Source organism: Clarias gariepinus, chromosome 22 (assembly GCF_024256425.1).
Source record: "Clarias gariepinus isolate MV-2021 ecotype Netherlands chromosome 22, CGAR_prim_01v2, whole genome shotgun sequence".
Classification (NCBI taxonomy): Eukaryota; Metazoa; Chordata; class Actinopteri; order Siluriformes; family Clariidae; genus Clarias; species Clarias gariepinus.
In genome coordinates, this window is record NC_071121.1 from 17876927 (window position 1) to 17894620 (window position 17694).

Here is a 17694-nt window from a genome sequence, read left to right on the forward strand (position 1 = left end):
TAATATCTGGCTAAATCCAGAGACAGGGTATTTCTGACTATATCGTTCAAAAAATGGAGCGTAAACGCAAAGGAGGAGCAGAGAGGGAGCGTATAAAAAGGAAAAAAGCCCTGGCCGCAGACGCAGCAAGCTGCTGCAAAATCCCAGCCATGTTCGCCAGTAAGGGAACAGGTCGGTCAAGATTACATTTACATTATATTTATAATAATTTGGCAGACGAACACTTTCATCCAAATCACTTAGATAATCACAATCGATAAAACTAAACCAACAAACGAGCAACAATATGTAAGTGCTGCTGTGCTGTGTCAAGTCTCGTTTCGTCTGAAAAGGTGACGAAGGAAGCAGCAGTAACACTAGTGCTGCGAATGCTCCTGCTGTTGAGCTAGAGGTGGTGGACAGTTCAGCGTTTGAGTCAGAGCAGGGACCTTCAGGTAAAGTTAAAGATAAGCAAAACTAAACATGCAGGCAGCAGGCTATACTTTTTAAACATGTGCTTTTTATGATTTATAAGATCAGTAGTAGGACTGTGATTTTGGGGACATACAACTGATGGCTGCACAGTTATAAATACAGATTATTGAACACGCTTATTTCATATTGCAGAGCAACTACATGTGCAGAGTGAGGGAGAGAAGGATTCAGGGAAAGATTAAGGAGACAGTGAAAGCCTTTATATCTCTTTTGATTATTTTGCCTGTCCACAGTCTAAGGATTTAGATTTTTTTTTAAGTATCCCCTAATTCAAACGCCTACTGGTGTACTAGTAGTGCTAATTACTTACTGTTTACTCTTACTGGTCTGTTCCACATAATGCCATAATTGAGTAAACATTGTTATCTGTTACTTACGCTGTCATAGGTTTTGTTAAGTTTATTTGTGTTTGTGTTTCTGATACATTTAATATACTAGAGTTGAGCACTGAAAATACATAAAATGTAAATATTTCAACATGTGAATGTGTCTCTTATTATCTCTTTTAAAAAGCCAATTTTCTATTTGTCATTGGTTTGGTAGTATAAATGGTGTATTCCTAGTGAGTTGCTAAGGGTTATTTTTTTATTCATTTATATTGCATCTGGTAGTCTACCTGTTACAATAATAGTGTTAGCCTACAAGTTTATCAGTCCAGTAGATTACATGAATAGGGTGGTGGTGACTGCAGCAGCAGAGGTGGCCTGGGAGTCGAGTCAAATTCCCGGCCTGAATTATTGTCCCAGTCCGCCACTGGTAGTCAATGTGCAGCTTGTATAGCAGTAAAGATTTACTGTCCTCCAACAAGAACATGCAGCAAAGAAAATTTGTATACCCCAAGTGAACATGTAAAAAAAAGTATCCAAAGTGTCAATATTTTGTGTGAGCACCATTCTTATATAGCATGGCCCTAATCCTCTTGGGAATGGAATTCACCAGAGCTGCACATTTTGTTGCAGGGATTCTCTTCCACTCCTCTATAATTATATCACGGAGCTGCAAGATGTTATACACATGGCACTTCACCATTTACTGCTTGAGGATGCCCCACAGATGTTCAATAAGGGGTTAGGTCTGGAGACATAGTTGGCCACTTCTTCACCTTCACCTTTCTTAGCAAGGCAGTTGTCATCTTGACGATGTGTTGGAAAACTGCCGTTTGGCCCAGTTTTTTTAAGGAAGGGCCACTTTGATCTTCACCAACATGCCTCCCCTTATTCTACATCTGTAAGCAGACCTCCGGAGGGACTAGAAGAAGGGCAAGCAACACAAAAACCCTTGTGGAGCCGACAGAAAAGGAGGTGGAGAAGGGGGACAGAGCTCCTACAGAGCTTTACAATTATAAGTAAGGAATAAGACGTTGCCAAAGAAGGTCAGCAAATAGAGTCCAATTAGGAACACACAATAACAACTGAGACTGAGAGAAAGCCAAAACCCAGCACAACACTAAAAACTGTCATAAGCATCATATGATTTTCAATTCTAAAAACTCTCATATTCTCTTTATATCTTACTCTTTGGCTGTAAGCTTCATTTTATCGCTAAAATTTTGTAAAAAGTTATACATTTATCTACCAATGCTCTTAGGCCATACCACTTTTCAAGTGAAATTTCTGATGTACACATATAATTTACTTGTGCGATATTTATTTAACAATGCTCTAGGGCCATCTCTGACTTACCCATATAACTTGTCCAATACTTTTTCCTTTTCCCTCAAGTGTGCAATATCAATGAGCTCTCATCCGCATCTGCCTCACTCACTTGTGGTGTGCACCATGTCCATACTGGATACTGCTCTTTTCTCACTATATCTGCTCCCTCTAGGGTTTATCCTTTAGAAATTCAGAAATGGAGTGTCTGGTCAAAATTAAATCAATGTATGTCTGACATTGTGAGTCATTGTGACAATGGTCACCATTGGCCTCCATTGTCCCTGGTTGGACTTCATAGGTTTATATATATATATACACATACACACACATACACACACACACACTCACCTAAAGGATTATTAGGAACACCATACTAATACGGTGTTTGACCCATTTTCGCCTTCAGAACTGCCTTAATTCTACGTGGCATTGATTCAACAAGGTGCTGAAAGCATTCTTTAAAAATGTTGGCCCATATTGGTAGGATAGCATCTTGCAGTTGATGGAGATTTGTGGGAAGCACACCCAGGTCACGAAGCTCCCGTTCCACCACATCCCAAAGATGCTCTATTGGGTTGAGATCTGGTGACTGTGGGGGCCATTTTAGTACAGTGAACTCACTGTCATGTTCAAGAAACCAAGAATTTGAAATTATTCGAGCTCTGTGACATGCTGCATTATCCTGCTGGAAGTAGCCATCAGAGGATGGGTACATGGTGGTCATAAAGGGATGGACATGGTCAGAAACAATGCTCAGGTAGCCCGTTACATTTAAACGATGCCCAATTGGCACTTAGGGGCCTAAAGTGTGCCAAGAAAACATCCCCCACACCATTACACCACCACCAGCAGCCTGCACAGTGGTAACAAGGCATGATGGATCCATGTTCTCATTCTGTTTACGCCACATTCTGACTCTACCATTTGAATGTCTCAACAAATATCGAGACTCATCAGACCAGGCAACATTTTTCCAGTCTTCAACTGTCCAATTTTGGTGAGCTCGTGCAAATTGTAGCCTCTTTTTCCTATTTGTAGTGGAGATAAGTGGTATCCGGTGGGGTCTTCTGCTGTTGTAGCCCATCCGCCTTACGTTTGTGCGTGTTGTGGCTTCACAAATGCTTTGCTGCATACCTCGGTTGTAACGCGTAGTTATTTCAGTCAAAGTTGCTCTTCTATCAGCTTGAATCAGTCGGCCCATTCTCCTCTGACCTCTAGCATCAACAAGGCATTTTTGCCCACAGGACTGCCGCATACTGGATGTTTTTCCCTTTTCACACCATCCTTTGTAAACCCTAGAAATGGTTGTGCGTGAAAATCCCAGTAACTGAGCAGATTGTGAAATACCCAGACTGGCCCGTCTGCCACCAACAACCATGCCACGCTCAAAATTGCTTAAATCACCTTTCTTTTCCATTCTGACATTCAGTTTGGAGTTTAGGAGCAACTGCCATGTGATTAATGCAATTATTTAATCAACCAATGATAAATTGAACAGGTGTTCCTAATAATCCTTTAGGTGAGTGTATATACACACAGGTGCATCTCAATAAATTAGAATATCATCGAAAATTTGATAATTTCTGTAATTCAATTCAATTACTCACAGATTTAAATTCACTACACACAGACTAATATATTTCACATGTTTATTTCTTTTAATTGTGATGATTATGGCTTGCAGCTGATGAAAACCCAAAATTCAGTATCTCAGAAAATTTGAATATTGTAAAAAAGTTCAATATTGGAGACTTATGGTGTTACACTCTAATCAGCTAATTAAGGCAAAACACCTGCAAAGGTTTCCTGAGCCTTTAAAGGGTCTCTCAATCTGGTTCAGTGGGCCACAAAAGGTCATTGCTAAAGAAAATGGCTGTTTCCTAACACATTAATGGAAAGTTGAATGGAAGAAAAATTTAGAAAACGGTGCACAAGCAACAGGGATAACCATAGCCTTAAATGGATTGTGTAACTAAGCCCATTCAAGAATTTGGGGGAAATTCAACAGGACTGGACAGCCGCTGAAGTCAGTGCTTCAAGAGTCACCACACACAGACATATCCAGGAAATGGGCTACAACTGTTGCCACTCTTGAACCAGAGACAATGTCAGAGGTCTCTTACCAAGGCTAAGGACAAAAAGAATTAGACTTTTGCTCAGTGGGCCAAAGTCCTTTTTTCAGATGAAAGTAAATTTTCCATTTCATTTGGAAATTAAGGCCCCTGTGTCTGGAGGAAGAGAGGAGAGGCACAGAATCCAAGTTCCTTGAAGTCCGGTGTAGTTTGCAGTCAGTGGTGGTTTGGGGAGCCCTGTCATCTGTTGGTGTTGATGTCCACTGTGTTTTATCAGGTCCAAGGTCAGCACAGCGGTCTAACAGGAACTTTTAGCACACTCCATGCTTACCTCTGCTGACCAGCTTTATGGAGATACTGATTTAATTTTCCAGCAGCACCTACCCACACTGCCAAAAGTACTAATACCTTATCTAAGTACGATGGTATCCCTGTGCTTGATGGACCAGCAAACTCACCCGGCCTAAACCCCAAAGAAAATCTAGTGATAAGGAAGATGCAAGACACCAGACATGACAACGCAGAAGAGCTGAAGGTCGCTATCAGAGCAACCTGGGCTTCCATAACACGTCAGCAGTGCCACAGAATGATCGCTTTCATGCCACGCCGCATTGCTGCAGTAATTCATACAAAGTGAGCCTTGACTTTTTTTTTTTTTTTTTACGGTCAAAAGCTTGTGTTCTCCACAACTTCCGCATCCTAACAACTTCTACCATGCGTAATAGTCATGCAACTATGCAATTATGAAATGGCGTCACAGAACAACTTACGATTATCATAAATGAATGCTTAACTAATAAATTTTACATAAACACAACAACAGAATCGTAAAAATGAAATATGGCTGTTACAATATGAATTTCATCTTTTGAATTGAATTATGGAAATAAACTTTTTGATGTTATTCTAATTATTAGTTATATACCTGTGTATATACAGGATACTGTATATAGTGCTCAGCATAAATTAGAACATCCCCCCCCCAATCCAGCAAAGATGGCATTATTCTTTTGTGTCTTGACTAGTTGCCATGATCCCCTGTTACTTTCAGAAACCATAGAGCCAATAATTTGCTGTGCCCTTTTCTTAAGAAGCCATGTTTCCTTTTTCTTATACTTATTTTTTACTATAATTTGCAAATAAATAAAAAATATATATTTAAAATTCCTACAATGTGATTTTCTGGATTTTTTTTTCTTATTTTGTCTCTTAAAGTTGTGGTATGCCTATGAAGAAAATTACAGGCCTCTCTCATCTTTTTAAGGGAGAAATTGCACAATTAATGGCTGACTAAATACTATTTTGCCGCACTGTAGCTTTGTTCTATGACGTCTATAAAACAACCCCCTCATTGCATGTCCTCATTCCTTATATGATAATATTTCTTAGAGCCCATGTCCAGACGATTCATGCAACTATTTATTCAATTACCTGTGGCTTGTTGGAACCCTACAAACCAGAATATGCTAGCGTGCTTCTTATCATCTGTATTCTGTGTTCTCCTGGTCTCCATATGTCTCTATCTTTTGTCTCCCAGATTTTATCAGGACAAGTTTACCTGACAAAAGGCTTTTGGTCAAGCATATTCACAAACTGCTGAGAATAAACTGAGATAGGTTCCGATATACCATATGTGGATCACAGATTTTCACAGACACCGTCACAAACAGTAAAACATCCCAGTGCTGTTATGCTCGATATTACCACTTGTGAAATGCCTCTCGTCTAACTGCTGTATAATTAAAAATAAACAGACACCTTTTCTTATAACAATGACTGTAATACGACTTTGGTAGACACAGATAGGTAGCCTTGGGGGGCTGAGTCAAGTGGACAAGAACAAGTTGGACACACTTGACTGTTCTAAAACGTTCTTTTTTACCCACATGAACCAGGTCTTATTGTTTCTATTGTTCCCTTCATACATGAATAAAAAAACCATCCCAAGGCACTGGTATGATGAATAAGGTAAATGATAAATAAAATCATTAAAAAAAAGAGAGATGAATTTATCTGTGTTGCTATATTCACACTATATCATCTGCAGGTGTCACCATGCGCAATGCATTACCTATATGACATAAGCATTCTTAAAGGTACACAGCAGTAGTTTTGGTTGTTTACACAATGAGCACACTTATGCAACCAGGTTGTTGTCATTCGCCCCCTCAAAGCATTCATGATTGTTTTTTACTTAGTTGGCTGCTATATAACATTAAAGGTGGAACAAGATAAAACATGAGTCACGTTGCTTTTATTTATGTAAGTAGCTTTCTCTTGCATTTTTAAAAGGGTAGAATTTATATTCTGCTGTATATGTTTCATTTCACCAGCGTATTAAGAAACATGGTTATCCCCTCCCGCGTGTGTGTGTGTGTGAGGGAGAGAGAGAGAGAGAGAGACGGGGGTGGAGCTCCTGCCTGGTTTACCATGGCAGTCGCACATGAGTTTTCCGTTGGTTTTGTGCAGCTAGTTAGTCCCGGTGCGATAACGAGGAACAAAAGAATGAGCATCAGGGATGAAGGATAAATGAAGACAGGCGGGGAAAACACAAGTTTTTACGTATTAACCTCATTGTCCAAGCTACGATTTTCATAACAACGTAAAGTGCGATGTCCCTCTTTTTTATTACCCCGCCTTGCCCTGACCCCCAAGTTTAAAAACTGGATTTAAGATGTGCGAAAAACGAAAAGCATTATTATGCGTAAAATGAAATACCAGTACTACTATAATATAGGCAGTGAATAAAAATGGCGAATACGCGGATGAGCAAGGAAACAGCTTGCACTGCAGTAAGGCAAACATGAAAAGAGGTTTTAACCCGGATTTTTAATCTTCGGCATCTACGAGAGTCCTGACGACAGGAAAACATATTAACACAATGTCACACGATGGCAAAGATGCCGTGTGCGCTTCCTTACCTCTGGAATGTGCCTGAATTTCTACGGGGATTCGCTTTGCGCGAGCTACTGTACGTGCCTGCCGTACAGCTGCTGGCTCATGCGCCTAGCCGCTCCACCTTTTGGCAGTTGAAGCTACAAAACTGGGAGTTACTTACTTAACTCTTGCGTTTACTTAGTCGGGCCTGTTAATTAGGGAAAAATAATAAAATTGTGTTTTTGCATAATAAAAGCCTGCTCTGAAGGGAGGCGTTTAATGCGGCTCGACGTAATGCCGTCAACTCATGACGAAATGGGCTAGGCTAATGTGACACCAGCTAGCGGGCTGCACCGACATAGCCAGGTTGACAGTGTGAATGCTGTGCGGAACCACAGATATTATATATGTCGGTCTGTACTTTCTGAGTCAACACTGTGTATTTTGTATAACAGTGCTGTTGCACAAAATAAAGCATACCTTACACACACACACACTGGCACCGTACAATTTATAAGGAAAACCTTCAATAAGTTGCAGGTCAATAACTGCGGGTAAAGTTCACATCAGATTAAAGTAATTGTGTGATCTTTGTAACTTTTGACCATGGCATGGACGTTAGGCCTGAAGTGTTAATTTCAGAATTTTAGATATTGCTGATCTTGTGACATTTTTTAACACAGTCCACTACATAAAAAGAGCTGTATACGGACTAGTAAATTTTACTGATTTTCGGATACTGTATGTTCAGAAAAATACTGTCGGAAAATGTTAAATTCCACATGTTCGTATATGTCTGCATCTGTACCATTTCAGATGTGTGATTGTTGCCATAGCAGATAATCATCTCAGAATTTTTTCAAAACCACGAGATATTTGCATTTCATACCTTAAGCTCTTTTAAATGAAATTCGACCGAAAACTTTGTATCGGTTCTTCTTTTAGCCCAACCCAAAACCTTATCAGCTATTGCTTACATTTCAGCCCCACAACCCCAGATATGTAAGCCTGCTTAAATACCTACAGGCCTTCAATACTATTCACAATACAGTATAAATGCTTAGACAGTGTTTGACTTTTTATTTCTTTTATTACAAGAATGAAATCTATAAAACAAAAACAAATTAAAATATCTAAATTACGATAACAATAATAAAACATATAATATGAAATATAAAGCTGTATTAACTAAAAGAGAAATAAATTAAATTTAAATAAATAAACTGCTTCGCCTGATTCTGTGCCATCACACAAAAGTGATGGGGGGCAACATAGTGTGGGTCTGCTTCCAGTCTTTTCTGTAGGTCTTAGCACAGAGCTGACAGTTGTGGGCTTCTATGCAGATGTGGTTTAAGAACCCAGACTGGCCTCCCTTCAATAATGCAATCTTCTTCATCAGACATTAAATCAGCAGTTGCCGAGTTCCAGAAAACTTTTCGCATTTGTATCAGTGTTTAAATTATATAGCTTTTCCATTTTTATAATAATAATATTAATAGCAACTAGTTTTTAAGTTTTTCATACTTTTGGGCTGTGCCTTTTTTTTTATTGCGCTTTTTGCACAACGCGCAAGTTTCTTAAAAACAACAAACGGAATTCAGCTCAGAACAACTAAGCTCAGACTTAGGTACGCTATAATGGATAATATTCAGCTTGTCCAGTGTGTAGAGTGCAGGATGTTTAGACATTCTTCCGCTGTCGTTAGTGATAATTTTACTTGTGATAGGTGTGTGTTCGTGAGCGTGAGAGCAGTGTTATTCCCATAGCGGAAAGTCTTGAGTGCCACAGGCGGAGATAACCAGCCCCCGACTCCGGCATTAGAGCCTTCACAGCGGGACGAGTGGGTTATGACTTGGCGGCATACTCGTTCAGCCAAAGCTAACGCTAAGGCTAGGCCACCGCAGCACACCTCTTCTGCGCTTCATGTGTCCAACAGGTTTGCTCTCCTCTGTGATGCACCTGCTGAGAAACCTGAAAGAGCTCTGGTTTTAGGAGACTCTATACTGAGGCACATGAAATTAGTTAGGCCTTTAGAGGCGGCAGTGGTTAGGTGTATCCCGGGAGCCAGAGCGCCAGACATAGCAGGTAATCTTAGGGCTCTAGGACAGAATAGGTTCTCAAAGATAGTGGTACATGCTGGAGCTAATGATATATGCCTTCATCATTTAGAGTTTAGCAAGGGTAACTTTACAGAGGTGTTTAAACTAACGAAGGCGATGTCCAATGAAGCCAGTGTCACCTACTTTTAACATGATTCACTGGTCATATGACCGCCTATTGTTTTGAATGGGAAGCTGTCGCTTACCACAATGATCACTATATGGCGCTTTCACCCAAAGCAAATAGTTTAGCTACAAGATCAACTTGATTTCAAAATCAATTCATTCCCACGTTGATAATTAGCAATATTTTTTTCATATTCAACTGAGAAAATATAATACAGAGTCTCTAAGGGGACAAAGGAAGAAAAAAAAACAAGTCAGGGGTTATAAAGCAAAACATGACTTTTTTCTGCCGTTTTTTCTCCTCCTTTGTCCATCTAGGGGCTTCGGACTATAACAAAAACGAAAGCTCTACTTAATTTTATAACGTTTTAAGAAAATTCATTAGTTCATTCATTCTATTTGAGGCTTCTGAACTTCCCAGATGTTTTTTTAGTGTGACAGTGCTTTAGATGGAGCAGAAGCAGCGATTTAGTTCTGAACTCGCTTCTGTGAAATTATCGATAAAACAATGTAATGACCCCTCCTGAGAAGATAAAGCTTTATTATTGCGTTTGAATGAATCAGATCTGTTCTTAGGCAATAGTCCACGCGCCTAATTGGCGGAAACGTGATGCACTTGGCCGAGGTGTATTAAACACACCTGCGGAATGTTTCACTGTTTATGCGCACATAAGAATCATGTAAAAAAAGCAAGGGAAATGTGGAAGTGATGTGTGGCCACTCAATATGAACTAAACCAAAGATTTCGGTAACTACACGGGGTGTAACATCTGCATAGTGACACTGCTGATAAACAGCTGAACAACTTCACTTTTCTGTTTACCTCTGAGTAAAAAAGCTGTATTTTGTTTGTCTGTTCATATTTAGAATTTTTGTGATCACACCTAGGCTTTTGTTCTAGGCTGTCGGTTAAATATCTCTCCACTTGAAATGGAAGCACAAAAAACGTGAGGCGGAGGGGCAACATGCAAGGGATTTTAGCGTCTCGACACACAGTATACTTACCTGTTTGTAAAGTAGACAATGTTTTTTTTTTTCATTTTGTGATCTTTCTCATGTTTACCTTGTTAAACAAGTGATAGCAATTTTATTTGAAATTTACACTGTTATGGCAAGCCGTTTAGGAAAATATTCATGAGAGAATTGAATGAAAACTCCATATATATTGAATGAAAAGTCTGAATATGTTGAATGGATTCTGAATATATTGAATGAAACTCGATATATATTGAATGGATTCAATTCAATTTTATTTATATAGCGCTTTTAACAATGGTCATTGTCTCAAAGCAGCTTCACAAAGATGAAAGAAATTCAAAAAAATAAAAAATCAAATAATTTAGGGGTCTGCATTTAGGGGTCTAATAAGAATTTGGGACAGATCCGGCAGATTACTTGTGAATCTGTCTTTAGTAGTCGGATTCATATTTCTAACAAATCGATAACGTGGGGAGACACATCTAATCTGTTCTACGGGTAGAGTATATATCAGGAGGTGATGATCTGTGATATCATTACTTTGAGGTAAAATCTCTATATTAGAGACACCTATACCATGAGATATAATTAAATCTAGTGTATGATTACAGCGGTGAGTTGATCCATTTATATTTTGTTTAACCCCAAAGGAATTTAGTAAGTCAATAAATGCGAGGGCTAAAGTGTCGTTAGCATCATCTACATGAATGTTAAAGTCTCCTACTATCAACACTTTGTCAGAGTTAACAATTAGGTCTGATAGTAGATGTCCAAATTCTTTAAGAAAATCAGCATATGGCCCCGGGGGTCTGTACACGGTGGCCAGAGTAAAATATAGCGCGGGTTTATTATGTATTTCATTAAGTGCAACATTAATGAGAGCACTTCAAATGAGTTAAACCTGGGCCTTATTTTCTGAGTAACATTCTGAATATATTGAATGGATTCTGAATATATTGAATGGATTCTGAATATATTGAATGAAACATGACGTCATCGAAACACAGCGCCACCTTTAGGAAGGATGAGTGAGTCAGCGAGAAACTTGGTTGCTGCGATTCTGAAAAATGAAGAGATGGTCAACACGTTAGTGAGTGCGTGTACGGCCTAAAGTGGTGCCGTAAGCCTTACTCAATATCAGATTTCCACATTTAAATACCTTTAAACCTGCCACGTGTTATTACTTTTTCCTCCCTAATGTGTCACAGCTGCGTTTAGTTTTCCCAGTTAATTTGCGTTGTATTTAAGCCCAGCGTTTCGTCGTGAAGTAGGCTGTTACGGTCAGTTTCTTTGTAGCTTGGTCTAATTAATTTCGCCCTCAGTGAATGTTCTTGGCTACAAGCTCGCCTTATGCCTAATTCTGTTGTTTGCACATCACCTGGACTCCTAAGTGCTTCGGCCTTTATTTTTTGTTTGAATACGAATCAGTGAGTGTAACTGTCTTCACTCTCGCTATCAAACATCACTTTATACAACACTAGTGTAAGTACTCGGACGTGGAAAAGAGGAGGAAATGGACTTTGGGCTGTACACGCACTCACTAACGTGTTGACCATCTCTTCATTTCTCAGAATCGCAGCAACCAAGTTTCTCGCTGACTCGCTCATTCCTCCTAAAGATGGCGCTGTGTTTCGATGACGTCATGTTTCAATTAATATATTCAGACTTTTCATTCAATATATTCAGAATACATTTAATATATATCGACTTTCATTCAATATATTCAGAATCCATTCAATATATATCGAGTTTCATTCAATATATTCAGAATCTATTCAATATATTCAGAATCCATTCAATATATATCGGGTTTCATTCAATATATTCAGAATCCATTCAATATATATCGAGTTTCATTCAATATATTCAGACTTTTCATTCAATATATATAGTTTTTATTCAATTCTCTCATGAATATTTTCCTAAACGGCTTGCCATACACTATATATATATCCTGCTTCCCTCAATGACTATCGCCCTGTAGCCCTCACCTCAGTAGTGATGAAGTGCTTTGAACGCCTGGTCAGGGACTTTATCATTTCATCACTACCCGACACACTGGACCCACTACAGTTCGCTTACCGTCCTCCACACATCACTTTCTCACCTGGACACTAGGAAAGGGAATTATGTGAAAATGCTCTTCATCGACTACAGCTCTGCATTTAATACCATAATTCCCTCCACACTCACCACCAAGCTGGAGCTCCTGGGACTCAGCTCAACTATGTGTCAGTGGATCTCCAACTTCCTTACTGGCAGACCACAGGCAGTAAGGATGGGCGGACACGTCCCAGCCTCCATCACTCTCAGCACTGGAGCCCCCCAGGGTTGTGTTCTGTGCCCCCTGCTGTACTCTTTGTCCACATATGACTGTGTGGCCACCACCAGCTCCACCACCATCATTAAGTTTGCTGATGACACCGTCGTGGTGGGCCTGATCTCTAATAACACGAGACGGCCTACCTGAAGGAGATTAGGAATCTGGAGAACTGGTGCCAGAGGAACAACCTCCTTCTAAACGTCAGTAAGACAAAGAAGCGGGAGAGGAACTACCAGACCCCCGTCATCAACGAGAGCCCAGTGGAGAGAGTGGACAGCTTCAAATACCTCGGTGTTCACATCACACAGGACCCGTCATGGTCCTGTCACATCAACACCGTGGTGAAAAAGGCCAGACAGCGTCTCTACCACCTTAGACGCTTAAGAGATCTCCGACTGCCAGCCAAGGTGCTCAGGAACTTTTACTCCTGCACCATAGAGAGCATCCTGACGGGAAACATCTCAACCTGGTTCGGGAACAGCACCATGCAGGACAGACGAGCTCTACAGAGGGTGGTGCGATCAGCTGAGTGCACCATCCGCACAAAGCTCCCTGACCTGCACTCAATCTACAGCAGGCGGTGCTGGACTAAGGCCAGGAAGATAGTGAAGGACCTCAGCCATCCCAGCAATGGACTGTTCTCTCTGTTGAGGTCAGAAAAGCAATTCCGCAACCTGAAGGCCAACACAGAGAGACTGAGGAGGAGCTTCTCCCGCAGGCAATACAGTCTCTCAATCACAATCACACCACCACACAGTACTGACCCACACATATGGTTTTTACACACACACTGGACATTCTGGACATTTGTTTACACTATTGGCTGCTGCACAACTACACTTCGTGGTCATCAAATCAAATCACATCAAATCACTCCAGCACAAATCACTTTAAGCATAATTGCACTGCACAAGTCACTTTTAATATGTGGATTGCACAACCATGGACAAAACCATTCTTTTATTACCATTTATTCGGCTGCTCTTATTGTTTTACATTTTTTTATATATTTTCCATATATTTTCTATATTGTGTATTTTATGTACAGATATTTTATTTTTAACTTTTATTTGTATATTTTTATTTTTATTTTATTTCTTTTTAGTTAAACTTACCCTTTATTTTAATTTTCATATTTATTTCCTATTCATATTCTTAGGTCACGAGCAGTTGTCTAAGCATTTCACTGCATATCGTACTGTGTATGACTGTGTATGTGACAAATAAAATTTGAATTTGAATTTGATATATATATATATATATATATATATATATATATATATAGCACGCATATTTATACATTTGGAATCTGCATGTGCATTTTCTGTTACATGTATAGAATTAGTTTCAGCTGAAACTTATAATCAATGGTGTTAGGGTACTTAGTGATAATTAGTTTCAGCCAAATCATTAAAACTAACAATGGACTATGGCACTCTCTTGAGAGGGGGTTGGAAGGTGTTCCTCATTAATTTATTCTCTACAAGGGCACTAACTGCACAGACCAAACTGTTATCTTCTTGTACTGTTATTAAAATTCCAAATATAAACAAACACAATACAGCTTTTTTTCTTAGAGGTAAACAGAAAAGTAAAGTTGTTCAGCTGTTTAGTGTCACTATGCAGATGTTACACACAGCGTAGTTACCGAAATTTTTGGTTTAGTTCTCATTGAGTGGCCAAACACATCACTTCCACATTTCCATCGCTTTTCTTACATGATTTCTTATGTGCGCATAAACAGTGAAACATTTACACCACGGCCAAGTGCACCACTTTCCCGCCGATTAGGTGCGTGGTCTGTTGCTTAGCAACACTGAACAAAACGAGGCATAAATGTGGTTTTTGCTTTGGTTATGACATAGCATAGTTTATTATTTGCTGTGGTAGATCTGATTTATTCAAACGCAATAATAAAGCTTTATATCCTCAGGAGGGGTCATTAAATTTTTTAGCGATAATTTTACGGAAGCGAGTTTAGAACTAAATCGCTGCTCCATCTAAAGCACTGTCACACTATAAAAACATCTAAAAAGTTCAGAAGCTTCAAATAGAATAAATGAACTAATGAATTTTCTCAAAACGTTATAAAATTAAGTAGAGCTAAATCCCTAAATATCCTTATAAAATATCGCTGATTATCAACACGGGAATGAATGGCAAATTGTTGATATTTCATGGAATTACATATATATAGGAAGTATATATATATATCCTTCTGACTACCAGGGAAAAAAATATTTTTAAATTACTTTAATTTTTTCTTTTTCTAATTGTTTGAAAGGCAATGAGCATACTGACAAGTTTTTTTTTTTTTTTTTTTTTTCACAATATGTTGTGTCCACTACACTGGACAACGGAAGTTAGTATATCCGAAAACGAACCATGAACACAACAAGGAAATTACAAAGAAAATATCAAGAATCAGTAAAAACTTTGACTGGAACTAACACATCATTGTTAGTGTGGTGTTTGTATTTTGAACTTTTTAGTGGTGCTTGTGAAGCACTACTATTGTTATCTCTCAGGCTTATTCTTCTTTTTTTTTCTTCTTCTTCCGTACAAAAGTTTGGCACGTAACTAGTCCCACACTGTTTGTCGTAGACACATGAATGAGGTGTCAAATCATGCGCCTTATTCGGGAATGGGGTGCTATGACTTTTCTAAGGGGTGGGTGGTTAATTGCCCCCGCCCCAAAAAGTCCCATAGACTTAACATTGAGACCAACATCAGCTATGACATCATAGATATGACATCATAGCTATGTCTATGATGCCACGGCAAGCACCACTCATATTTTCTTCAGGAAATGTGCCTCCCTAGTATGTATTTCTTGGTTATGGGGTATGATATTTCAAGAAGCGATAGCCCCTTCTCCACCAGGGTGTTCAAAAGGTTGACGGTCGTAAAGTATTGGTCAAAGAACAAGTGGGTTTCTCTGGGAATAGATTTAGTCAAATAAAGAAAAGCTTGTGCTCCGATGCCCTGTCCTGCTGTGATTGGGAAGGTGGTCTTGCCTTGGTACACAACAAAATCTAAGACCACGCCATTTGTTGTGGCCAAGACAAACACCTTTAGCCTAGTTGGGTATGGTTTCCCCGGGAACATACTGGCGAACTGGCGAATCTTAAAAAAGCATGAAACGTTATTTGATTTATCAGAATATATAATTTATCAGAAAATTATAATAGGTAAAAAGTAAAAACCTATAGGTACTGTTAATAGTGATATATATTTAGAAGACAATGACAGGGTGTACATTGTAGTCTTGGCCCAGAGGAGACGATGACCAGATGTGGATGGTTGTTCTCTCGCTGTCTCTTGTCTCTGTTTGCCCTGTCTGAACATCATCTGTGCTTTCTGACTCCTCTGACTCTGCCTCAAACTCTGCATTTTCATCTTCCTCATTTGACAACTTATCTGAGTTTTCACCAACAATTTGCAGCAAAATTCTCTCTGCCTCTGAAAGTGACTCCCTTCCTGCTTATGATAATCAAAATTTTGGTAATAATTACAACTGTCCACTAAGGAGGATATTTTTTAAATGCTCACTTATGATGGAAAAACATTTATACATTACATTAGAAAATTCATTAAAGTGTTTTTTAGAGATTCATGTAAAATAAAACAACAACATTTCAAGATAAAATTTTATCAATAAAAAAGATTAAGCACTACTTTTTTTTCTTTCCATAAAATGTCCTGCTGGTGATATATGCCATTTTCCTAAAGGAGGAAGAGGAAGTTCCCAAAGCCCCACCCCTATAAATCTGGTATCATTTAAAAGTCCTGAATGTCCTTTTTAATGCACAAGAGGAGTCAATTAGGTAGCATGCAGGATATGGGAGATATTTAAGTTTACAAATGTCCTTTAGAGAGGACAAATTTTAACTGCCGGTAGTCAGGAGGATATAGCTATACTGTATATATATATATATATATATATATATATATATATATATATGAAATAAAACCTGAAATAGTCATCTATACACAGTGAAAGACGTATAGCTAGTATGCGCGATCCCTTGCGCCATCTGCTGAGAGATTTGAGAACCGCAGGTTGGAAAATGCAGAAAAATGGCAGGAACGGCGCGCAGCTGTCAGCAATTTCTCTAAATTTTTTTGTGAATTTGCAGATTTCGTCTTAAACCTTGAGAATCCAGAAGACCCAGAAGAGCCCTCACTAGAACCAGAAGATACAAGCACATCACACCTATCTTATCTTCACTTCATTGGCTCTCTGTGAAATTTCGCATTGATTTTAAAATACTACACTTGACATAAAGCATTAAATGGTCTCACGCCGCAGCATCTGGGTGAACTGCTCATGTCTTACGATCCGCCACGCCTACTTTAATCAAAGGATGCTGGTTATAGTTAGTCCTGCCCGAGTCTCTGCTTGCACTCTACACTAAATATACATTATGTGACTGTGACCATACCCAACAGTTATTTATCCTCTGCTCTCCCCTCTCCTGTTTTCTCTCCCCCTCTCTCTGTCAAGCTATACACGTCATTCCTGAGCTGCCAGTGATCCAGACTCCCTTTGCTCTCCAGACCTGTCTTACCCATCCTGATGCCCCGCTTCTGGTTGGAGATCTCGTCACATGGATGCCTCGTGTGTCTCTATGGGATGCGTCTGGTGTCTGGGGACGGTTTCACTTTACCATGAAGACGGTTCTGGCCTCGACTGTGTTGACAGCTGTTTCTCTGAGGACTTGACTTGGCTGCAGTTGCTCGATAGTTCAGAACTGGAATTTCCTACAAGTCTACCTGAGTCTCCAGTCTACCTGGACTCCATATTAACATCACATTATGAATGCAGAACAATATTTGCTTTCTGTTTCACCCAAATGAGGATGGGTTCCCTGTTGAATCTGGTTCTTCTCAAGGTTTCCTTCTATTACCATCTCAGGGAGTTTTTCCTTGCCACTGTCGCCCACGGCTTGCTCACCAGGGACTATCTGACCATTTTGATTTATACACATTCACATTCCATACAAACTTAAATAATTCTTTTGATTTTGTAAAGCTGCTTTGCAACAATGACAATTGTTAAAAGCGCTATACAAATAAAATTGAATTGA

At 39.3% G+C, this 17694-nt stretch overlaps 1 protein-coding gene across 4 annotated transcripts in view; it reads right to left on the minus strand.

The window, feature by feature from the left end:
• The window catches only part of znf512b (zinc finger protein 512B), a 205062-nt gene extending 197690 nt beyond the window's left edge, over positions 1-7372 (minus strand). For 3 of the 4 annotated variants that reach the window (XR_008356100.1, XM_053482162.1, XM_053482160.1), the window contains exons 1-2: positions 7123-7372; positions 2157-2309 (exon numbers count right to left, since the gene is read on the minus strand). Coding sequence is in view for 2 of the 4 variants with exons in the window: in XM_053482162.1 (XP_053338137.1) it covers positions 2157-2160 (4 nt within the window). In the remaining 2 variants the exon portion in view is untranslated. The remainder of the gene's footprint in view (positions 1-2156; positions 2310-7122) is intronic. The other variant, XM_053482161.1, reaches the window with a different exon arrangement.
• Positions 7373-17694: the final 10322 nt, after the last annotated feature.